This window comes from Panthera pardus, unplaced genomic scaffold, assembly GCF_024362965.1.
Source record: "Panthera pardus isolate Hobbes unplaced genomic scaffold, ASM2436296v1 HiC_scaffold_24, whole genome shotgun sequence".
NCBI classification, from domain to species: domain Eukaryota; kingdom Metazoa; phylum Chordata; class Mammalia; order Carnivora; family Felidae; genus Panthera; species Panthera pardus.
In genome coordinates, this window is record NW_026526810.1 from 99,983,771 (window position 1) to 100,008,429 (window position 24,659).

Here is a 24,659-nt window from a genome sequence, read left to right on the forward strand (position 1 = left end):
ATCTATCCTTTTTTATATCCACTGGTGTATGTGTGTGTGTATTTATTTGTTTTTATGTATTTATACATAATGCCAGCAGGAAACCTGGCTTACAGAATATGAAAGAATTAGTCAGGTCCACCTTATATTGATAGGTCCTTGTACTCTGGTAGAGAAATATGAACATATCCCTATGACTTCAAAGTTTTAGTCCTTTAATATCAGAATATACAAGCAGACAATGTCTTAGCAAAGCATCTAAGGGTATAACGACGCGTGTGTGTGCACATATGCATACACGTGCCCGTGCACTTTCTGGCGTGTGTCTTAGAACAAAATCCTTATTTCATTTAATCTCATATACTAAAAGGGCAAATGCACGGGCATTGTTTAACCAAGTCCTTGCTCCGCACCTTATAACTGTGTACCAGAGGCCATGGAAACTGGATCACTCTCTCAGGATGCCATTACAGCCAAGCAGAATCTCATTAAAAATCAATTCCTCAGGTCCATAAAGCCAGTTTATTTTATCTTCCTGGAGTGCCTGCTGCTAGCCGTTACACGGTCCCATTGTGAGGCAGTCTTGTCTGTTAAGAACGCTGCACAAAACAGCTATTTAAAGATTTTTTCCATTTTTATGTTAAACTTTATAATTTTGCAGTAATTTAAGTTTACAGGGTTTACTTCTCAAGCTTAGAGTATCTTGTTACATGTGTTAGAAGTAGGATTGCCAGTCCTACGGTCCCACTAATTAAATATTTGCCTTTATAAACTAGATGTTGTCCAATGTGAATGTGCAGATTTAATAGGGTAGCAGGGGCTCCAGAGCTAAGAAAGCCCAATTTGGCCAATTTCTGCAATTTCTCGTACATTGCTGCTTTCCTGATGTGGAGTTGTGCCTATGACCATCACTGGTAATAACAGAAAAATCAGGTACAGAATTTGTTCTTTGTAGTGACTTTAATTCAAGTATCTCTAAACATCTTAGAAATCAATATGCATTGGCCAAATTTTATAAATGGGGAGTTGAAAGCACATAGAGATTTAGTGACCTGTACAGGTCACACCTGAACGAGCAACAGCGGTGGAAGAAACTGGGGAGACTGCTCTGGCCTCATCTGGAATCTTTTAACTCTCTTGACCCCCTTCGGCGGGTTTAGGGGCTAGCTGATTTCAAAGATCAGTGAACTTTTTGGAAGAGTAGTTGGCAGTGAAACATAGAGGCTTGGATTCCTTAGATTTGAACTATTCCGATGATGCAAGCTCCATTTGCATTTTAGAGGAGTCCGTGTGGTTAGTGAGAATAAAGAGGAACGAAGGAGGGTGGCTGGACTGGGAGTGGAGGAGGAAGAGGGTTAAGATCTCCAAGACACCAAGTGCTCCTTCTCCCCAACTAAATAAGCATATCATGATTTTGTTTTGAAAGGAAGGTGACAAGTTGACCTTGGAAGGAACCAAATCCCAAATAAACCTCAATAAGATCTTTTAAAGATTTTCAGCAGGAAATAAGAGAACTCTTGCAATTCTGACAATTGTATTTCTCCTCCAGAAACCATCACTGGGACACCGTTCTCCCAGATGCCTTATGTGGAACCCCATGTCTGCAAGATGATACTTGGTGTTGGAACAACAAAAAAGGTAGGTGTTCAAATAGGTTTGCGTAGTTTTGCAACACATATAACCTTCCTGGAGCTTCATAAGAATATTAGCATGCTAAAGGCTCTAGAAATCCTACAGGAAAGAAGTCTTATTTTAACTTGTTTGACCATGGGCTTTGCAGCAAAACAACAACATATAGCATCGCATGAAAATAGAAATAATCTACGGAAGACATTTCAGGGAAATGTTTGCCCTATGACATTAAAACAAAAAAATCAGTCCTATGTCCAGTCCACTACACAAATTTCCAACTAAATCCCAAGGTGAAAATTCTACCACTGGAAGGAATCCAATGACTTGGTCCAACAGCCTTATTCCACAGAGGAGGAGGTACAAAATATTAAATAACTTCTTTCAGTCACATGTAGTGACAGAAATGTACCATATGGAGGCCCTCCACCTCCCAAAGCAGTGACTGTCTGTGTCACCACTCTGCCATTCAAAACACCTTTAATACTTCCCTACTCCAAATCATCTGTCAATTTAGAATAATTTTTGGCTGGGTTTGAAAACACAAAACTGAAATGCTGCTACATCACTGTTCTGTGCTAATGCTTGTTTGTGACGAGACTAGGTTGCAGAACAGGTATCAGGAGAGAGCTCCAAGATGAGAGCCCTAAAAATTTGAAAAAGGAGGTACTCCAGGATGGGGGATGAATTTAAAAGACGACCAAGGCTTTTAGAAAAATTATAGATCCAGAATGTATACAATGCCAAAGAGACCCTGATGCTTCATAAAGCAAGCAGTTGAGAAAGTTTTCAAACTGAAGGAACTTTTTGGGGTACAGAAAAGGTAGAGCTCATTGTGGGGAAACACTATCAGAAGAATTGTCTACAAGAGTCTTGAGCCAGTGGTGTTACTCAGCACTGAAACAGGGAACCAGAGCGAAGATGGATAGAGGTATCTTCTGAAGGGCCAGAATATTATTTTTTTTGGAAAAGACTTTATGTGCCCGAGTTATTGGTAAACTTGCCATTCTCCATATTTGTGTACATTTTGTACTACCAAAGACCCCCAAAATTGACACAAGAGTCCATGTACGTTAAAAAAGTCTGGTATTATGAATTTTTCTGAAATGGAGTCTAGGAAAAGAGGTGAGGAGATAGGGGTGGGTGGTGGGAAATAAGAAACACAACTTTTGAAGGAAAAAAACCCCACTAAAACCTGATTCCTTAGGCAGGGTGGCAGAGGGTGGGGTTGTAGTGAATCTTTAACCAGGCTGAGTCTAAACTGACTGGGAGGCTTTTATTTGGAACTCTCCCTTGGCGATGTTTTATCACAGTATAGTTTCTATTCTTGGCCAAGAAAAGAACTGAGGGAGAATGGAATTGGCTCAGTCTGAGCTCTGACAAGACAGTCACAGTAATAGAAGACATCTTTTCCCTATAACTTTGGAAAACATGAAAGCAGATATTGGCTCTGAGTATGTCTGATGGTCTAACTTTATTTCCTGTCAACAGAAATAACTCTGATTTATATTTGGTCATCAAGTTCACACAATCACATACAACTCATACTGAAAGAGCACAGAGAGATGTAATATACAGAGCTGTGATGTATGTCTATCCGGCAAAGCTTCCTGGTCCAAAGGAGACCTCGGGGACTGAGCAAGACACTTCAGTATTCTCACTCTTCTGACACTCTATCCCCCTGTGCATCTTCCAGTGAGGTATATTGCAAGGGCTTCAGATGAGCTACGTGTTGGCTTTGATCTCAGAGACCTTCACCTACCCTCTTTGTGGTCTAGAAGGTTGGTTGGCCTGTATCCAATAATTACAGTGGGATGCTGAAGGCTGAGGGGCTGATCTCAGCTGGCAGCTGGCACATTGTTTTATTCTACTAATATCTGGGTACATCAGAGGAGTGAGAGAATTTTTAAAATTCCATTTCCTTCTCCAAATTGATCGATGGTGCAAGTGGTGGAAATTGAGTGAATATGCCTTTGCAGTTAATGTCATCTCGTGTCATCTGGTTTCAAATTCAGAAGCATTCTTTCCACTGCCCTGTTATTATACTGTGCAATTCATTGGATTTAAGATGCCATCAGTCATAAAATGTACTATTATTTTCTGTACCGCTAAGAAAAAAAAATGCCGCCAATAGAATAGGACCTAATAATTCCTTACATCTAAATTTTTGTATTTTATCCTTATTAAAAAAGGTTCTTTTATATTTCTTTAGGTAGGTTTTTTTTTTATTACATATCACACTTGTGCAAACATAAAAAAGGAAAATATATGTAAAATAAATTGACTAAAGTTCTCCCCAAACTTCTTCACGTTCACAGTCCAACTCTTCCAAATGCCTCTGGAGACAGAATCATCAAAGGTGTACACAATGCAGTGTTTTGTCCCAAAATACAACACTGCAGCCCAAAGACAACTACATCATGACTGTTGTCTGGCTGACAGTGAGTTTAAGTGGCACAATGGATAAGTTTAAGTTGCCACTGGATAGTGAGGAGCCTGGCCCTTGAGACACGTTCTTATTTTAGAGGTGTTAAAATGTGTGTGTATGGGAGGGCAGGTGTATCTTATGAGGTAAGAAATACGGTATATGTTGGCATCAAAGCTCGGTGTGAGATTCACATACACAAAATTTCAAAACACTTCGTAAATATTTCTATTTCTGAGGTTCAGTATCAATCTCAGGAAAGTATGCCAAGTTTAAAATCATCCACACCTGAATTACTGTCCAATTGCATAGGATCCTAAGTGAGGATATTTATTTTGCTTTTAGAGAGACTCTAGAAGCTTTCTTCTTGAAAGACGTGGTTATTGACAAGCCTGTGAGGCAATTTCATATAGTTCCTGGGAAAGGTGACTGGCAATATTTACCAGCCCTTCGTTAAAAAAAACACAATTTCTAATATAAAATGACATATTTATGCCTATTGGCAAAGTTATTTGGTGAAAAAAAAGAATAGTAACAGTCTTTTTCATTTTTTGTGCCTAAGCTTTCAACAAAATAGATGACATATATTTTTCCAACATTAGCATCAAGATCTTTCCTCTATGACATAGCTCTAAATAAACACAGATGTTTTAAGAGACAAAAATGTAAATTCGTAGTAACCGCTAGAATTATATTTGAAGAGAATATTCTATAATACTTGAATACAAGTTAAACATGCCCATTTCTTTTTCGATTAATTAATGGGAATGCATTAAAACTCATGGAATTATTATGCAATTTAAGAGTGTTTGTATGTAATTTAATCTCAGGAATTTTAATTTTTGAAACGAATATTTCACATGAGCATATATATCACATAAAACATTTTTTTTTTCCCTTCCCACTTGGGTTAGGCCCAGAGGCAATTAAATGCTGGTGATTCTGTTTCTGTCCAGCAGAGGGCAGTAGTGCACACCTTTAGAAGAGGGATTCCCATGCCCATTTGGACAGGCATCCACCTGAGAAACCTTACACCACGTTCTGTGTCTCTGGAATCAGGCCTTGATCACAGTCCCTGGCAGGGTCAGCAGGCCACGACGAGTTGAAGGTGGCAGAGTTGAAACGTCCCCTTCCCGGTTCTGTGGAATGTCCCCCAGCTCAGGGGATGCAACACAGGAAAAATGTGAGGCTTTATGACATGCAAAGGGCCTGGGACTTGAGCCCCACTGCTTGTCTGCTTGAGTGCACTTTGGGCAACAAATTTGAGGAAATATGGTTAAAATGCAACTCATTCCCTGCCCATGATATCTGCATTAGATTAGGTTAGATTATTCCATTTCCTCCTGTTTTCTGCTCTGATGAACGAGAGTGAGGAGATGGGCAGATTTGGCTCCTGTAGGGGCATCTTCTAATTCTCCCCACGTCACTGCCCAGAGCTTTGCTTCTTTCATACAGTATTTGGACAAACCGAGAATCTCAGAGCCACCAGGTTCCCAGGGACCGACCAGCAGGGGCACCTCTGTTCCTTTGAACTTTCAATTAAAACAGAGGGCTTTGGGCAGCAGTCCATCTCATGTCATTTTTATTATTCAATTTAAAGAAAATGTTACATTCAACAATTTTTTTTCCAATTTCCTTAACGAGGTAACAAATTCCTAAGAATAGCTTCTTCTAATTCTGTGCATTGCTTGAGTCTATAGAAGCACTGGAAACACCACAGAGAGTCTAAAGGTGTCGTGAAAAGTGTAGTCTTAGAACCCCTGCCACAGCTTTTCATCAGCACAGGAGCATTTGCCCAGGCTGTTATTATTTTTTCCATACCGTATTACGTGCACAATTTCAGAAATAATAGCCAAATGGACGCCAGGGTATCCAACCTCCAAGTTTAAGAAAAACAATATTACCAGTACCTTTGATGCCCCTCTTTGCCCCTCCCTGCTTCCATTTGCTTTCTTCTCTCTTAGGGGTAAGTCCTCTTCTAGATTATCATCATTTCCATGCTTTTCTTCATTGTCTGAAACTCTCTCTACTCTGTTCTGTTGATCTAGTTGTCAGTCCCTGCACTAAAATCACCCTGGGTAGGGGCGCCTGGGTGGTTCAGTCGGTTAAGCGACAGACTCTTGGTTTTGGCGCAGGTCATGATCTCGCAGTTCATGAGTTTGAGCCCTGCATTAGGTTCTGAGCTGACAGTGTAGCTAGAGCCTGCTTGGGATTCTCAGTCTCCCTCTCTTTCTGCCCCTCCCCACTTGTGCTCTCTCTCTCTTAAAATAAATAAATAAACATTAAAAATAAAATAAAATCACCCTGTCTAAATTCCTGAAGCTTTATAGTAAGTCTTCATTTCTTCACTCTCCCAAACCCTGTTCTTCCTTTTCAGGGGTTTCTTGACTATTTTTGTTTCTTTGTAAGATTAGTTTTAATATTCATAATTAATCCTTATTAGAAACTAAAAGAAAAATAGAGGTTGGATGTTGAGCTCCTTGGTGTATAACCTCTCGGTCTGATGAGCTGGCTCTTCACTACTAACTGTGCTGCCTTAGGCTAGTTACTTAACCCCTCCGAGCCTCAGCTCTCTCATCAGTGACATGCGGATGATAATACTATCTATCTCATAGGATTGCATCCCTATTGACTTTGAATAGCTATGGAGCTTCTGAAGTCACACTGACTCGGCTAGACTCCTGGCTCTCTCCCACCAGACTATGTTAGACTTGAACTAGTTTATTTTTCCAAAATTCCGTTTCTACTTTTGCAAATGGGGGTAATCGAGGTCGTTGTAAAGATTAAATGAGAAAACCCAGTGAAATTGCTGAGCATGTCGTCTGGTGCACGGAAAGTGCTTAACAATTTCATTTCAGCATTTTAACTAGCCTCAATTTTAAGAGCGAATTGCTCCTCAATGCTAAAAACTCTCTCAAGCCTCTGAGTGTCTGTGAAAGCCGTTGCCTGGTGTTGGAGAACACCAATAGTGAAGAGAAGTTTGTAGCACCATCTCTGTGCTCCTGCAGACTTTCTTTGTTTTCATCTTTCTGAGGTATGGGGTGCTGAGGAGGAGAAACTATTCCTGATTCAGGGCCAAACTCGCCTTCCTAGGCCCTCCCTCTGGTTCCACTGCCTGTTTCGTCGGCTTAGGGCTGCCAACGCCAAGCTGTCCCTTAACTTGTTTTCCAGAATCAGAGGAAAGTTTATAATAACAAAATTTTATGGCTCCTGCCCAGTAACATATATTACTTAAAAAAAAATACCTTTCCCTTATCATGCATTATTCTTTTACATGTACAATTTTCCTGACGTATTGAAGTAATATTCCACGGTTTGCTATGACTTGGAGGTTTATGGCCCTTCTGTGGCAGATCAGACTAAACATAATTCATTCATAGCTACTTAGTGCTCAGGGAAATAAACCCCTGAACTTAAATAACTATGGTGTGACCTCTGTAAAATATTATTTATGGTTTTAAAACTACTATTATGTAGATATCAAGATGTGCCAAACGTTATAAACCAAACATCAGCCGGCAAAGGGGACAACTACTATTCCATTTATTTTTGCTTTCCTTTCTGGATATTTCTCTACAAATGCTATTTTTACTTAAATGGATTCTGGGGTAATTACCTGGCAGAGGAAAGCAGTGTGCATTTACATTTTATTATAGACTACTACGGTAAGGAAAACATTCTGCTCCATAAAGAAGCACCACAAAAATGTAAACATTCCATTAACTTACTGCAGCTTAATAGGAAAGACATTGATCCCCTTTGAGTATGAAGTAACTGTCCCTGCTATCAATGGACTAAGGTGACCCATCCGCTATTCATTTCTGCAAATTAGTTTATGGAGGAAGACCTGACTGCACATTTAAGTTGTCCAAATGGGAACCCTAAGCGTAGCATGTTCATGCTGTTAAGAATATATGAGCATCCCCAGCACTCCTTACTTGAAATGTTCAAATGTTGAGGGTGTCATTCTCCACATCTCATTTGTTTCCTCACTTATTTCCTATGTATTCAACTGTATGGTAGGAAATAATACGTGCAGTGGTAGTAACGTAATGGAACCACTGGATTCCTAATAATCGTTCAACAAATATTTGAAGACCCACCATGTGCTGGTCACTCAACTTGGCACTGGCAATAGTAGAGATAAATGAGAAAAAAAATCTCAGCCATCAAAGAGCTAACAGTCTGGATATAGAGATAGATAAGCAAATAAGCAATTTCTATGTAATACAGTAAGCACTCTGAGAGAGGAATAAGCACAGAGGGAAGTCTAGGTTGGGGACAGGGAGGAGAGGAGGCAAGAGGGACTTGTGGAGGACTTCACAGAGGACGGAGGACCCAGTATAGTCTTGAGGATGAGTGGGGAGATTTGGATGTCATGTGAACAAGCCAGACCAGCATGGGCAAAGACATGAGGGTTTGTTGGGTACAGACCTCTTCAAATCATTCAATATGGCTGGAATTTGGTGGGGCCTTGAAGAAAAGGGGATCAAGATTTAGAATGAGGCCAACTCTGGAGGCCTTGTAGGCCCTGCTAAGGAATTTAGACTTCCTCCTTTCGGCTGTGCATAGACAGGAGAGATTTTGAGCCAAGGGGAACAGGATGAGATTTATGTTTTGGCTAGCTCGTTGTGGCTGGGATGTGGAGAATAAACTGGGACCCAATTAGCAGGCTCCTCCAACTTCCAGATGAGAAATAACAAAGACCTGGGCCAGAGTGGCGACAAAGAGAGACCTGATTGAAAGTGCATTGGGGATATAGAAGCAACAGGATCTGATAACCATTTGGATGTAAAAGGAAACAGGGAATAGTCAAGGAAGCAGTTCAGATTTTTGGTTTGGGTGGGAGAGAGAGAGTCCTTTCCCACAACCAGGACTGGTTTTGGAAGAATGGGCTTGGCAAAGAGGCCAATGAGTTAGTGCTGACCATGGAATTTACACTACCTGTAAGCCATTTAGGTGTGTTCCATAGGCACTTGGAAATGTGAGTTTGGTGAGAAGGCAGGGTACCATTCATGTATGTGATATTCGATATTGTTATTGAAGTTTTTGAAAGTGAGTGTGCAAGCTAATTTGACCCTCAAGTAAAATTTGAGAAACACCATAATTCAATTATTTGCAAATTCTGTTAATGTAACGTAAGTCTTAACTCCTAAAGTCTTTTGGGAAAAGAGTAAAACGTATTGTACATTCTATCACTATGAATAGGAATGTTGCCTTTCCCATTTTGGATTCTTTGACACAAATGGGAAATGTCTTTTACCTATTAAAATCAGAGAAAGAATTAAGTCTCCCTTGGAAAATACTCAAGTGGTCCATTTAAATGACTATCACTGCCACATCCAGAAGTTATGCTTTTGAGAACACTACTCACTATTAGAGAGTTCTGGAGAAAAAAAAAACACAACTGAGCAAAATAGCAAGGAATATGAGAAAGGAATATATTTCTTCCTCATCACTCCTGATGACTTTCTAAAAGCTCATGCATTTTGATGGGTAAGATTAATGAGACCACATAGTGTTAAGCACCTTGAATTTTAGAACAAAGGCCTTTTAGAAGAACAAAGTATCATTATTAATGACACATCATTTACAGTTTTCATCAGTAATGTAAAGTTTCAGCCACTCTAATGGGAACTTGGTTACGAGCTCAATGTAGAGGGCAAGGCTATTAACAAAGGTTCTTGACAGTAATACCTTTCGCTTCTAAGGAAAAAGATAAATCACACTCAAACTGATCAGAAAGACAAGCTGAGGGGTTCAGAAGGAGGTGAGCCATTGCTTACTGAATTTCTTAAAGGCCTTGTCATCAATGAGCCCACTGGCAAGCTCTGCCCTCTGAGATGGGCTCCTTTGGCTGCCAACCCCCCTCCCTATCTCCTGGACACTTTGCTAGTTCAGAAAAATGTCTCATGCTCTAAACCTCATCTTTCCCTTTTATCCCCCCTCTCTTATCTCTCTGCACCAGCAAAGAGTCTCTGCTGGGTTTCATCACCTCCAAGATTTTTCTCTGTCCTGTGAGTTGCTCAGCCAAGCACATGCCATAAGGAATGCAACATGCTGCAGTGACTTAATCTACATGGTGGCAATCATAATGCCAGGTGGCAAGCCAGTGGGGAAGTGTTTTATTTCTTGAATACATGTTGTTAGTCTTGTCAGGGCAATGATGGGGGGTGGCTATATGCATAAAGTCAATGCTGCCGGCAATTTTTGCAAGTTCTTTACACAGAGTGCTGCTGTCATGTAAGTTCTCTTCAGGAACGTATTTCAGTGAGATTCGTTAAGGCCTTTTTTTTTTTTTTTTTTTTTTAAATGTTTATTTATTTTTGAGAGAGAGAGTGAGACAGAGCGTGAGTGGGGGAGGGCCAGAGAGAGGGAGACACAGAATCGGAAGCAGGCTCCAGGCTCTGAGCTGTCAGCACAGAGCCCGACGTGGGGCTCGAACTCATGGACAGTGAGATCATGACCTGAGCTGAAGTCGGACGCCCAACCGACTGAGCCACCCAGGTGCCCCAAGGCCTTCTTAATGACACTTGAAAAATGACTGTTTGTGGCTCAGTCGGTTAAGCTCCAACTTCAGCTCAGATTATGATCTTGCTGTTCTAGAGTTGGAGCCCTGCATCGGGCTCCGTGCTAACAGCTCAGATCCTGAAGCCTGTTTCGGATTCTGTGTCTCCCTCTCTCTCTGCCCCTCCCTCACTCATGCTCTGTCTCTGTCTCTGTCTCTCTCTGTCTCAAAAATAAGTAAATATTTAAAAATAACTCTGTTTTTGTAGGAGGGGAATTGAGAGAAATTCTTCTGGGGAAAAAAATTGAAGTAAAAAATGTTTAAAAATTTGTCATCTAAAATCAGCTATGTTTTAGCTACAGAGAAAAAAAAAAGCCTGATAAAAATAAAGAGGGAATTTACTATTATTACAGTGATGACTTATATCCAAGCACATATAAGATAAGGAATTGATTACCTTGCAGTTCTACCAATAGCTCTCTTTGAGAACTTACTCAAGATTGTTGAGATCTTCAATGACAGGAAGAGACAACAGATTTAAAGAGAGGAAGAAAGTGTTGTGGTTATACGTTGTGAAGAGGTGTTGGTTACTAACAGAAGTCCCAGGCTATTATTCTGTCTCTGACTTTTAATGAACACGTAGTCAGTAAATTGTTTAGCTGACTTGATTCTGGAGATACCTGGAGTCTGTCTTGTTATATTATTGTTTTGGGAGTTCCCACCTGCCATCTTTGTTTCTCTTTTGTTTGTGGTTTAATTTACAAGGCAGATCCAAGCACATTTCCAGTCCAGTTGTTGGGGCTCACTCTTTTCTGTCTCATTCCAGAAGACACAGCCCTAGCTAGGGGCATTTACTAGACAACATGAAAATTCAAGCCCAGCTGGAACCCTGAAATACCAAACAAAATGCTACAGCACACAGATCATCACAGGAGAATGTCTCACATTTTTGTTCTGGACATTTTTTGAGGCTTTGGAGTCCAAAATACCCACCCAATAAATAATTGCAATTTAGAATTTGGGTAAAATGCAGAAATGGAGAAGACTACTACAATCACATTCTTTAATAAAATTTCATATTATTTTTTAAATTGACCACATTTTACCAAATTTAAGTAACAGTTGAAGATCATCTAATTCGTATTACATGTTGATGTTCATATAAGTTCAAATTCTGTTTTAGGAAGTTAACACTGAAAGACTGAATTTACTCTGAGCCTTATTTTGAAAGATGATTTTCTTGCTGCAATAGAAACCTGCTAATAACACATGAACAAAGTGGTTGGTACTGTTTGTGCCTTTAAGATCATAGTTCAAAAGAATTAAGCAAATGTGATAACAAAGGTAAGACAAACATAACCTTTCTTCTCTTTCAAACATCCAGAGAATAGGGCCTGGAACCACATTCATTGATTTAATCAGAACCCCTTAAGTTTTGTGGTCTCATTAAACAATTTAGAGCAATGGACTGAATATTGTTAAAATGATAGCAAAATACACGGTTGCTCTCAACCACATAGTAAGAAAGTAGTAAATTCTCTTACCCAACATAAAGAAAGCTAGGCTAGTAAGCTGCTTGATCAAACATTCATAATAAATAAAAATTATCTTATATACATATAATGATCATATTTTCATAGTCTAAAATCGCAATATGCAACCTGACAATAAAATTGTGTCACATTCTGGGACTGGGAAGCCAACACACTAGAATTGCTAAAATATTTTTTGGTTTATGTAAAATAGTGGGACAGAATATTAAATCACAACTGTTCCAGAAGGTCTGAGACAGAGGCCAGTGAACATGCATGCTGTCCATCCATTATTAATTTTCAAAGAACTAGAATAGAGTATAATAAAATTAATGTAAATAATTCAATACAATTCAATATTCTTTGGCTACTTAAAAAAATACATCAAAGTCTCATAATACCTTACAGGCATGAGCAAAAACAGTAGTAACTGGAAAGTAGCTATAATAGAGAGCAGGCACTGGATGATTTTGACAGAATACCAAATAATTGTTTACTTTCAGGGAATAAACTGATTAAGATGATATCACTAAGGAGTTTTTGTTTTGCCATAAAAAGAAGGTGTTTTTTTTTTAAATCTATAGCTTAGAATAACTTTCTATACATTAGGATAATTTTAGAGTAGTCAGACTTTAAAATTATCTTGAAGTTTCAAATAATTCTTAAGATTCTAGATAACATATAGGACTATATTCCTTAGCATTCCTTTAAACCATTACTACAAACAAACATGCTTCACTTGAGAACATAGATTAAAAAGTTTTTTCTTAGACTCCAGGGAGAATATATGCATGAAGGAAAACTTTTTTTCTCTAAGCATAAAAAATAATTTAGATGAGGAAGAGGACCAAGTCAGGAGTCAGGAGACACAGGTATGACTTTAGGGAAATCATTTTCCCTCTAAGACCCCTTCCATCTATCTAAGTTTAAAACATTCACTCCAAGCTGTACAAAGTGACCTGGCATTTTCAAGTTTCTACACAGTACTTGGCAAAGTGGTTTTTTTTTTTCACTTTAACCCTCCAATATTAAATAAATTGATACAAACCCTGTTTTGCAAATCTTTATGCCAGATTTCTAGAGATAGCAAGTTATTTTTCACTCATTCCACAACTTATGGAGTGTTTTCCATATTGAAGGCAGGATTGTAGACCAAACTTGCAACATTATGATTGTTACAGCCCCTGGGAACAAATGACTACCTGAAAAGCTGGGCTCACATGACTACTTCAGGCCCAACCTCAGACACATGAGAAAACAGGGAAACAGCCAGTATTCTACTCGCTCCCTGGTTCAGGGCAGTGATTCCAGAATTTGAGGGAATACAGGAGGGATCTCCAGACAGGCTTGTTAAAATACAGCTTTAGGAGGTGCACTCCTGCGTGTGTCAGCATCTGGGGATAGTGCTTCCTAATCTGTCTACATTTTTCACAAATATATTCTTTCCCACCCCTCCACACCTCTGGAAGTTATTTGAGGGCTTTACTCTCTCCTCCAGCCCCCCTCCCCGCAAGAAAACCACTGTGTTGTAGTGATAAAAGAGTCAGAGTCAGGAGCCAACGAGTAGCTACGTGACCTTGAATAAGTTATTTAACGTCTCTAGGTCTCAGTCTTCTCATCAGATAGAAGTTGAACAAGGAATCTCCACCGTCGCTTCCATGCTCAGATGCCGAAGACTTTAAGAACCTAACAGGTCAACTTGGGAAATCGTGAAGATGGGGAGAATTTGTTAAGATCGTCTCATTCTGCCATCCAAACACCCCAGCAAGTGGGTATAATTCCTCCCTCTGGTCCCCTCATCACAACAGGAGGAAAAGTGAGGAGAGGTTGGAATTGGGATTGGAATCGAGGGGGAGAAGCCTACGAAGCTTGCCAGAGTTTTGTTTGGCAAGTAGCCGGAATCATTCTTCGTCCTCCTCCTCGTCGTTCTGGTCCTGGTAGCGAATGTAGACCACCAGCATGACAAAGCCCATGAGGATGCACAGGGAGCCCACGACCAGGTAGGCGATGCCCAGGAAGGGATTCTTGCCGCCCATCCACGAGATGTTGCTGAAGACGAGGAGCTTGTGGCCGCCGAAGGCTCGCACCGGGTAGTTATAGGTGATGTTGACGAGGTAGGCGCCGCGCGGCAGCCCGGCCGAGTAGTTGCCCTGGCGGATGCGCGCGTACAGCTTGCGGAACGTGGGCAGCGCCGCCGTGCGCATCCACACCACGAAGTCCTGGTTGATGAAGCCGGTGTTGTTCGGGTCGGGGCTCAGCTCGTATACCGGCCTGTGCCAGTTGGGCGGGGGCGCGGTGCCGTGGAAAGCCAGCGCCAGACTGCCGTTCACCAGCGGCGGGTTGCGGAACTTAACGTGGCAGTCGGTCCACCAGGCGATGCCGGTGCGATCGAGCGGCACCTCGACGTAGGGCTCGCCGGGCCGGCGCTGGTGCCACAGCGAGAAGGTGTCGTTGAAGAGGCTGTTGGCGATGGCGCCGCAGGGCGCGATGGGCAGGCCGGTGGCGCTGCGCTGGTAGGGGGCGCACTCGTTGGCCGGGTGGCGCAGCGCGCTGGGCAGCCCGCTCAGCTGCGAGTCGTCGCGGGACACTCCGTAGCGCCGGTTATTTTGGTAGAAATTGGTCAGCTCGTAGTAGAGGTACACGGGGCCCGGGAAGAGCTCGGGCAGCGAGAAGTACCAGGCGCACGAGCAGCGAAGCGGCGGTGCGCGGCCCTGGTCAGCCAGGGCGCACGCAGAGCAGTTGCCGGTGCCCGGGTTGCCCGTGTAGTCGTACTCGAGCTCCTTGATGCCATTGGAGGAGTAGAAGAGGCCCAGGCCCAGGCCGATGAAGGCCAGGCCCGCGCAGAAGAAGAGCGGCAGCGCGATGCTGGCCGACAGCAGCGGCTGCCAGGCGGGGAGGCGCTGCTGCGTGAACGCAGTGTTGTCGGGCTGGTGGGCGCCCGGGGCCGTGGCGCTCCAGGTCATGGCGGCCGCGCCGGGACGGACGCGCGGACGGGCGGAGTGCCGCTAGGAGGTGGCCAGCGGGGGCGCCGCCCCAGCGCGCAGGGCGAGCCCGGGGGCCGCTCCCGGCCGAGGTTTCCGCCGGCTTCGGTGAGGGTGGGGGCCGGCCCCGCCTCCGGCCCCCGCACAGGTGAGTCTCGGTGTTCTTCGTGCGGTGACCCGACCCCTCAGTTCCGCCTGGGCCCAGGTGATCCCGGCCGGTTCCGCCCCTGCCGGTAATCGGCAGCCGCGCGCCCCGCCTCTTCGGAGGTGAGCCGTGCGGGCGTTGGTCTCCACACCTGGCGGGTCCTCGGCTCGGGTTTCCTCTCCATCTGGGTGGGTCCGGCCGCCAGCTCCTCCTCGCCGACGTGAGTGGCGGCCCCAGGCTGCCTCTCGGCGACTCCTACCTGGCTCAGGTACCACCTTCGCTTCCGCCTTCCAGGTGACTAGGCCAGTTTTTCCCCCGAGATCATCGGAGCTGCAGCCTTCAGCACAAAGTCCACTGAGAGATTGCATCGTGGCTCCTTGAGACTTGAAGATTTCAGGTTATCAATCCTCTTTTATCTGAGAAGATGGTGTGTGTGTGTGTGTGTGTGTGTGTGTGTGTGTGTGTGTGTGACTCTAGACCCTCTTGTCTTTGTAGGTTAACGTATGGACCCCCTTTCAGTCAACTTTTAACCACAAATTGGCACGCCGAGAGATTACACTACGGCAAAGCTGTTATTAATTCAATGCCTGCGTTCAAATCCTAGCATTTTTCTTTTCTTTTTTTTTTAAAGAAGAATGATATTTCGGCCAGGTGCACCAATCTGGCTGCAAAGCTAAGAAAAGTAGAAAGTTCTCTAAAAAAGTGACTCTTAAAAAAGAGAATCAAAGACTACAAGAGGTTCAGAGTCTTTAAATATCTCTAGCTGCTGAAAAAAACACACAAGAATAAAAATGCATCAGACTACCTGTGATTTCCTTTTCTTTTCAGATTATTTGCCTGACTGGAGAAAGGTCTGGCTCCAGGTCCCAAAAGACCTCGCTGCTATCCACAGTCAAGGACTTTGGGAGTGTTTGGCCTAAGGAGGTGAACTACAAGGATTTATTGTAAACAGAACCCAAATTAGCTCTGGAACATTGCTTGGGATTGTGGCTTTTATGTCTAGTTTGATACAGTATACACAAGGGGGTATCTGGCCATTTCAGCTTTGTGCTAAATCCTCCCTAGGTATTGAGGGGTTTCTGCCTCTTCTCCGGCTCATAAAATGCAAACAACGTAAATATTTTCTATATTACACTTTTGCACCTAGAATAATATATTGCACTCCGGAGTTGTTCAAAGCCCATTGAAATTTGGAAAGTTAAAATTCTTGCTAAATTAAACAGGAATTTCTTAAAAGCATCTCCTAAGTCGTCAGTCCTGTGGTAAGTACTGTAAAAGACACGAGAGAATTAGACTAAAAAGGACCCTTGACCTCATGGCATTTGCAGTCTGATAGGGGATATATTACTTCAAAGTAAGAAAGAATCAAAATGGCCAATAGATGGCATATAGTCAAGTACCAAATTGTACTTTACAGGAATGATACTAAAATTAAGAAGTAATTATTATTTTTAAATTTTATTTTTTTAAGTTTGTTTACTTTGAGAGAGAGAGTATGCGAGCAGGGAGGGGCAGAGAGAGAGGGAGAGTTATTTTAATAATGAAAAATTCATTATCTTATTGAATGGGATGAATGCAGGTTGGAAGCCTTAGCTGTTGGAGGCTACTGAAGGAACCCTTGATGACTTGAATTCCACATCCCTCATGTCTAATTGTACCCCAAGAGAGGAAATTCCAACATTGGCAACAAGTTCCTATAGTCCAACCTAGTCTCCACTATACCTTTTCTTCAATAAGATAAAAGGACAAATAGTTCTCTGTATCATTAGGGTTGAGTTCAATCTACATTTCTATCATCAAATCATCAGTCATCCAGACAGCACACAAAACTAGGAAAACTAGGAAAAAAGTCAGTCCTCAAAACTTAATCTAGCAGATCTTAAGCCTAACAATTGTCATGCCACTACTCCCCTGAAAGTACGAGACCTCCTGTTGAGCTGAGAGCCTTTCCAGCTGTACCTGCCTGGATGGAAGGCAACAGCATATTCATTCTGCTAATTAAGGTAACACCAGAGTGTTGCAAAAGCCAAGAGGAGAGTATTTAAAGGCAGGGAATAGTCAACAGGGTGAAACACAGCTGAGGGTTCAAGTGTGATAGGAAATGAAAAGGAGCCATTGCATTCAACTTCTGTGAAACAATATGGGTGTTGGGGTTGGAGGAGTCAGGCTCTATCAGGTGAGGAAAAGGGGAAGTGGAGACAGCCAAGGTAGAACAACTCTAGAAATGTGGGGAGCAGGGAAGGAGAAAGACAGGTGGTAGTCATTTAGAAGAGTATGTATCTCAAAGGAAAGGCTTCTTTATAGATGGCAGACAAATGTTTATTATGGGGGGAAAAGAAAATAGCTCAGGCAAGGTTGCAGATGGGTGATACTGGATGGTACAAAGGCAGGAGCAGGCAGTGGGTCCAGAGAACAGGTGCAGAGTCACCTCACCTCTGAAATTGGAGGACATGGAGTAAGGATGGATGCATAATGCAACTGGGCTTTGGGCTCAGTTCAAGAGAAGGAAGCTTTCATTCAATAATTTCTTCTAGGGAGTAAAATACAAGGTCATATCCAAAGAGAAGAGAGAGGAGAGGGAGAGGGGACTGCCTAGAAACATGTGAAGGTGTGTTGAATGGCTTTGTCTGGGGGAGTCCTGCCACCCAGGCTGAGAGAAAGCAAGTGATTGAACATGTCCAGTGGATGGGGGTTTTCAAGGCAGGTGAATTGGAAAGGTAAACGTTCAGGATAGGTGCTGTTCTTGCTGGAGAGGTGGCTAAAGTGAGATGTCTTATTAAGCTGAATGGCAGGGAAAATGAAACCAAACTGGCGGATCTAAAGGAAACAGACCAGAGACTGACAGTCCTAATGATGTTAATGAGCAGGTGGCATGAAAGCTGGGAGAGAAAAAGTGCTGGTATAAGATGGGATGTTAAAGCTTTTGGAGGTGGAGTAGTGCTGAGATCCATGTGTGTGTCCTATTTCCTGCACCAGCTTGGAAGTTCCAGGAGGTCAAGGATTGATACACATCGTTATGCCTCTCAGAATTCATTGTATAATAAGGGTTCTGACCTTGTGTCTTTCATTTGATTATATGTGTTGTCATGGTGCCTTAAAGGACACTTTGGATCATGTAAATTCTTCTCAATACCAATAAGGTGAAGAAGTGAGCTCATTCTAAACAATTCTTTATTGCATCTCTTTATTATGAAGAGAACTCAACGTGAAAGAAAAAGGCATTTGCAATCACAATACTCCCCAAATCACTTCATTTTCTATTTTATCCATAGAAATATTTAATTTCTAATTGGTTGAATATTATGAAAATACAATTTTTATCATTCTGCTTGTTAAGTTATCTCCTTTTGGAATAAGAAATAAAAATAAACATTTTTCCATGTTTTTTTGTTGTCTTCCTATATTTTTAAATGGTCCCCAAATTCATGGGTCTACCACATTAAATACCACTCTTCTATTGTGGGGCATATAGATTATTTCCAGTTTTTCAGTATTCCAAAGAATATGATAGTGGACATCTTTTTGCATATAGCCTTTTTTTTTTAAAGCTATTTCCTTAGGATAAACGTCTAAAAGTAGGAAAGGGGCTTAAAAGTGAAACTCTTTAAAGATACATACTAGTAGAATATCTGACACTGCCATAGTGATGTGAACTTTGCTACGTTCACCAAAATTTTGCCAAAAAAAACCAGTTGTTAACCACAGAATATATTTAGTTTATGCTAATAGACTATTAGATACTAGGGGAAGCAGTATAGGATCGGGGAAAGAATGCTGCTTGACTCTAAGGAAATCCAAGTTCTACTCTAGAGTTCTTCAGGAATAAATGACCTTGTCAGATTGCTTAACTACCCTGGTCTCCTGATTGCTTATCTGTATGACTATGTTTGCCAAAATGATAGTGAATATCTCATTCTTCTTCTTCTTTCTTCTTTCTTCTTCTTCCCCTTCTCCTTCTCCTTTTTCTTCTTCTAAGTGGATTTCACTCCTACTGAGGAGCCCCATATGGGGCTTGAACTCAGGGCCCTGAGATCAAGACCTGAGCTGAGAACAAGAGTCAGAAGCTTAACCAAATGAGCCACCCAGGCACCACCCTCCCCCCCATCTCTTTCAATGCAAACATTTCTGTTCTTAGTCATCTTGAGAAGTTTTCTTTATACTGACTCATTGAATAGTTACCATTTATTGAGTACTTGCTGTGGGCCACTCTATAAGTGCTTTATATACATTATCTCATCTAATCCACACCACAAACTTATGTGGGAAGTACTATTATTAAACCTATTGAGCTGATGCAGAACTAAGATTTAGGCTAAGGAAATGGAGGCTGACCAATTTCTCATGGAGGTCAATGGGAGATCAGGAAGTTAAAGACCAGCTTAATTCTTACATCCTGCATTTTCAACCACTACACTGTAATGCCTGGGCATATTTCCTCCTAAAAGAACCCAAAACACTTCAACCTTGAACCAGTTTTTAGTATTGCACATCTTATACCCCAAAGATAAAAGAATTCCATGCCACTCATGGAGAATCCCGGAACATATGAGTTGGCTTATTTTTGTTTAACAAAAGCTATTATTTTGAAGCCAACTTTTGTTTAGCATGCCTATTTCTCTTGCTAAAGTAAAAGTAACTTCACTGGTCTGGCTATACTCAATTTTTGCATTTATTTCATTTAATTCATGACTATATATCTTACTGTAATAGAGCCAGGATTTTTAATTGGCATTCCCTTACGTAAGTTTATACTATTCAGGATTGTTGCCTATTACTCTGCCCATGGGGCAACTTTTATTTAAAAGGAATCAAATTAAATTGCTTCATAAAATTACAGCATGTGTTCAGAAAAGTTTTAAAAAAGTCACTGTGCCTGGACTTCATTCTTCATTAGAAACTATATTCAACAGACTTCCTGTTTCAAAAATTATGAGTTGGTACCCCCTAGTGGAAGATACAAAGCAACTTCAGTTAACTACTACTCAAAGTTCTGGAGGTACGAAAGACAGGAATTCACTGTGCTCCTTGCTGCAGTGTGTGGGTCCTCTTGTCACTAATTTATTGAGAAATGGTAGAGGTCAGTTGTGAGAAGAGCTGCAGGGGGCAGTGTAAAAGAAAAATGAGGTAGGTCTTAAGTGGCATTGACTTCAGGTATGGGATGGCCATGTTAAAAGATGGTGGATAAACCAGCCAGGATGGGATTGGACTTGAACCATATGGTTGGAGTTTGGTTGAAGGGGGTGTGCTTGGTGAGTTGGTAGGAGAAAGGCCCAAAATGTGAGGAGGACAAGTTGGGTGAGAGAACTGTGACCGAGGGGAAAGAAGAGCTCTGGAACTGGAAAAGTTAACTCACAGTGGAATTGAACTATCCAGTATGAAAGATGGGAGGGGGTTTATCCCAGGGTGAGGGTTAGGGGAGGGAGGAGACACCAAAGCTGAGCAGTGTTTTTGGAACCAGCAAATCTGTTGAGGGTGGAGGCCACCCACCCTCCTCTGCCATCCCTCTGTCCCTGGGAAGATGGAACTCACTGGTTTGGGGATGGCCTCACTGAAGACTATAGTTTACATACTGGCTTTCCCTTTCATAGTGACAATATCTATTTGAAACTTTAGGAAGTTTCACTTGTGTATCAGAAATACATAGCTAAGCATTTAAAATTTTTCAAGAAGTTATCATATTGTGAAATTAAATAAAATAGATGTCTGGGTCATGAGAGGGCAAAGCCGTATGTTCTAACATTCATAAGCTGGGGAGGGAGGGCTGACATCTTAGGAAAATGGGAGGTCCCTAAGAAAGATGTGCTTAGATGCTCTTCCCTGTTGGATAACATCAATAAACTGGATGAACATACTTTGAATTCCATTATCTAGGTCACTGATTCAAATGTTTAAATACCTTGGCCAAACACCCTAGGAACCTGTACCTGTCATGTGTGCTGATCAACATTGACTTGTTAACATTCAATCTGTAGATTGTATATCCATGGAAGGCTGCGGGGGCCCCTGGCCTTTCTCTCTGAATAGTATATCTGCACTTGATCTTAGCCAAAAGGCCGAGAAGCGATCTGAATAGTATATCTGAATTTGTGGTGGTTGTGTTTAAAATTGTAGTTTTCTTTCTGTAGGAAAAGTACCATGATGATGGCTGCATTGTGTCAAATTCTAAACCAAAGTTTAGGAACCTTAAAGGGACCAGGACCCTAGATGATACCTTATCCAGTGGTTTCCAAACTGGCCAAGTAGCAAAATAATTGGGGCTGGTAAGGGGCAGTGTTTAAAAATACACATTCCATCTGCCCTTTTCACTAAATCACAATCCCCAGGGGCTGGTGCCAAGGAAGCTTACTCAGAGCAATCTGATGGTAACCCATCTTTGGGAGCCACTAATCTACCCCAGCCTCATAATCCTTTTGGGGAATTCTCTTTGATCTTTGTAAGGATTTCTGCGATGCAAGGAACAGAAACCCAAGCCAACTTTAGTAAAGGGGTGGCTATTGTTCAGAGATGAGGAATCTCGCACAAGGAAGGAACTGAAGGAAATAGATCTGGCTCTCGCAGGAATAGAAAGTCATCAGGCAGCTTCCCCTCTCTCTGCATTGTTTGTCCCTGCTTCTCTCTGTACCTCAGCAGGCCACCTTCATTAGCAGCACTTAGTTTTAGTCCTCCAAGTCTTGGGCCTTGCATGGCTTTGGGTTGTCCCAGCTCTGACTTGAGTACCGGTGCTGGATCACGTCACAGCTCCTCCTGACTCCAGCAGACATATTCTTTAGTTCAAGAGAGACTCCAGGTTGGGTCAGGGGTCCAGCCCTGGTTCAATCTATTGTGGCAGGGGTGGAGAAAGGTCTCATGACATACACATGGCTGCCTACATTAAACTCCTCAGTAAAGGTTGAAGGGACTCTTCCAAAGGAGGGGAAGTACAGTCTGGGTAAGAATTCAAATGGTGTCTACCATAACTTTGTAACTTCCTAGCTAGGAAATCATTTGGGCTCTGCTTGAACACTTCTTGTGACAGGAAACTCACCATTTTGTGAGGTCCATTCCTTTTCCAGTTCCAAGCACTCAACAGCTTCTTTAGTAATAACCATCATATATTCTAAGTTCATTCTCTGGAATGATGCAGAATAAACTTACTCCTTGCCCGTTAAGAACTCTGAAGATGGCTTTCATGTTCATCTCAAGATTTTTATTTCCACACCATGCATACTTAGTTCCTTGACCTGGTCCTTGCTGGATCTAGCCTTTCATCATTCTGGTCTCCTTCTTTTGCACATGGCTTGAGTTGGTAGATGTTTTTATTAAAGTATTTGCTTACTTAAAAATCGTGATTTTTTTAAAGGATTGAGAGTGGCTTTAAAATATGCAATAGAACAACATAAAAAATATCCTTCAAAGCAAAAGAATGAAGGCAAAGGGGATACATTTCATAAAATAAGCAGAAGCTGAGAGAGAAATTAGTTCAAAAAGCACCTTCCATGTGGTCTGCACAATTTCTTCTTCAGCTTTCTAGTGGCCAGTCCAAAGAGAGAATGATGGATCACTGCATTCATGAGAGAAAAACAAAGCATCAGCCCAGAAGAATTTAAACGATTTCTGGTGCAAAGAACAGGAAATATTTTCTCCTTGGGGTTCTCCCAGAGAAGATGTAAAACCAGGTAAACAATATTTTTAACAATATCCTTGCAGTAAATATTGTAGCCATTTCCTAGGACTGTTTCTTACAAGGTCTGCCAAAGTGAGGTATAATGGTGTTTGGTCAAAGCACAATTCAGTGAAGGCATTCTAGGGAGGCTATGTGATCCAGTCTGGGTGTGCCACTCTGTGGTTCTTTGCCCCAGTATCTGTGGATTGGTGTTAGAAAATCTAGAAATGGTTTTCAAGCTGTGCTCTGAGGGCCTGATCAGTGGTAGAATTTCAAGTTTCCCATTCCTTCCCTGCATCCCATTCTCTGACCCTGGAATTCCAGAAAGACACGGTTGAACAAGGATTCTATGGTTAAAAAAGAGATTTGAAAACTGCTGACATAAAAGAATGGGTACACTGCTATCCTTCAGGTAATCTACCATAGATAATGCTCATTTCCCAAAGTTTTCAATAGTCAAGGAGCAGCAGTGAGTTTCAAGATTAACCATCCTCATAAATTCCTAAAGCACAGGACTTCTAATGTTGCCTGTTAAACTCAGAGCCATATGTTGTAATAATCAAGCGAGCTAGGGAGGGTTGACAACTTTTTATTAAATCTGAGGTGTTTGACAATGACATATGGTGGACAGAAGGCCACCGCACCTCCACTTTGAGGTGGGCTAGGAAAGGACTGTCTGTAAGTGCTCAGATTCTCCTTAAGAAATAGTTTGGTGTTTGCTCTAACAAGATAATACAGTACAGCCTCAATGGTTTTAGCCTGAAAAAAATTTAAATCTCTGATAACCAAACATCTATCTTATCCAAAAGCAAATCTCAGTAAATCACCCATTGAACATCTAGCTTTTTATATCACTCATTGAACATCTAGCTTTTTATACCGAGAAGCATATACATAAGTTTAAAAATGTAATATATATAAAACTGGAAAGTTGATGATTTTGGATTCAGAGCAACTAGCTTTTCTTTGTGATAATAATAGATAGGATCCACTCTGTATCAGTGCCATTCTGGTTCATGATACTAAAGAAAACCTGGCATTGATGTGCCAGAGAAAGCCCATCTCTCTATTCCTGGTAATTGGAATACATGCTGTTTATGATCCATCAATGGACTGTTATTCCTGACCTTGAAACACAGTTGCATGAAGTGCAGGTTCCTTATCAGTCCTGTGGCTGAGGGTGGGAACGGGCCTCGCGAATCAGTACTGAGCATGAGAATCTTGGCTTATCACTGATTTCAGTCCTCAGAATCAAAGATTATGGAAAGACCAATAAATGCTGCAGACACTCTTCAGTTTTTATCAGATTATACCACAATGTTGACAAAGAGTTTAATAATGATCAGTGGTAGAATAGGTGTGCCTACAACTCACATTGTGTAGAACATTAGCCCAAAAAACCCAGAGCTTATTCAAGCAGGAAAGTGACATGCGTTTTAGATAGATCACCTAGTAAATTAGGAGAAGAGAAAATGATTGCCCTTAGGAAAAATGTGATAGACTAACCTCTGGTCCAGTCAATAAAGAAAAAATTTCTATTAAATGCCAACATGGGCTCTTCCCCATCTATTCACAAAACCATGTCATAACTCAATTTTTTTAAAGTTCTGCGGGAATAATGTGTATGTATGAGGATCCCTGTGTTTTGTGGCTGCAGATGATCAGAGTGGAAGTGGGAAGTTGCAAAATTAATCAAATGTAAAGTAATCTTTATTAATCTCCCAGAAGGCAACAAGAATCTGTTGGGGCAAAATCCAAAATGCCTGGTTGACCACAGCTACATGGACGGATAGAACTCTACCTTCTTAGAGGGCCTGC

The 24,659-nt window shown here is 41.7% G+C and overlaps 1 protein-coding gene across 1 annotated transcript; it reads right to left on the reverse strand.

The window, feature by feature from the left end:
- Positions 1-11,590: 11,590 nt before the first annotated feature.
- TMEM30B (transmembrane protein 30B) lies at positions 11,591-15,261 on the reverse strand. The gene has a single exon (XM_019451612.2). The coding sequence runs from the start codon at positions 15,034-15,036 to the stop codon at positions 13,975-13,977; it is 1,062 nt and encodes a 353-aa protein (XP_019307157.1). The 5' UTR covers positions 15,037-15,261; the 3' UTR covers positions 11,591-13,974.
- Between the last annotated feature and the right edge of the window lie 9,398 nt (positions 15,262-24,659).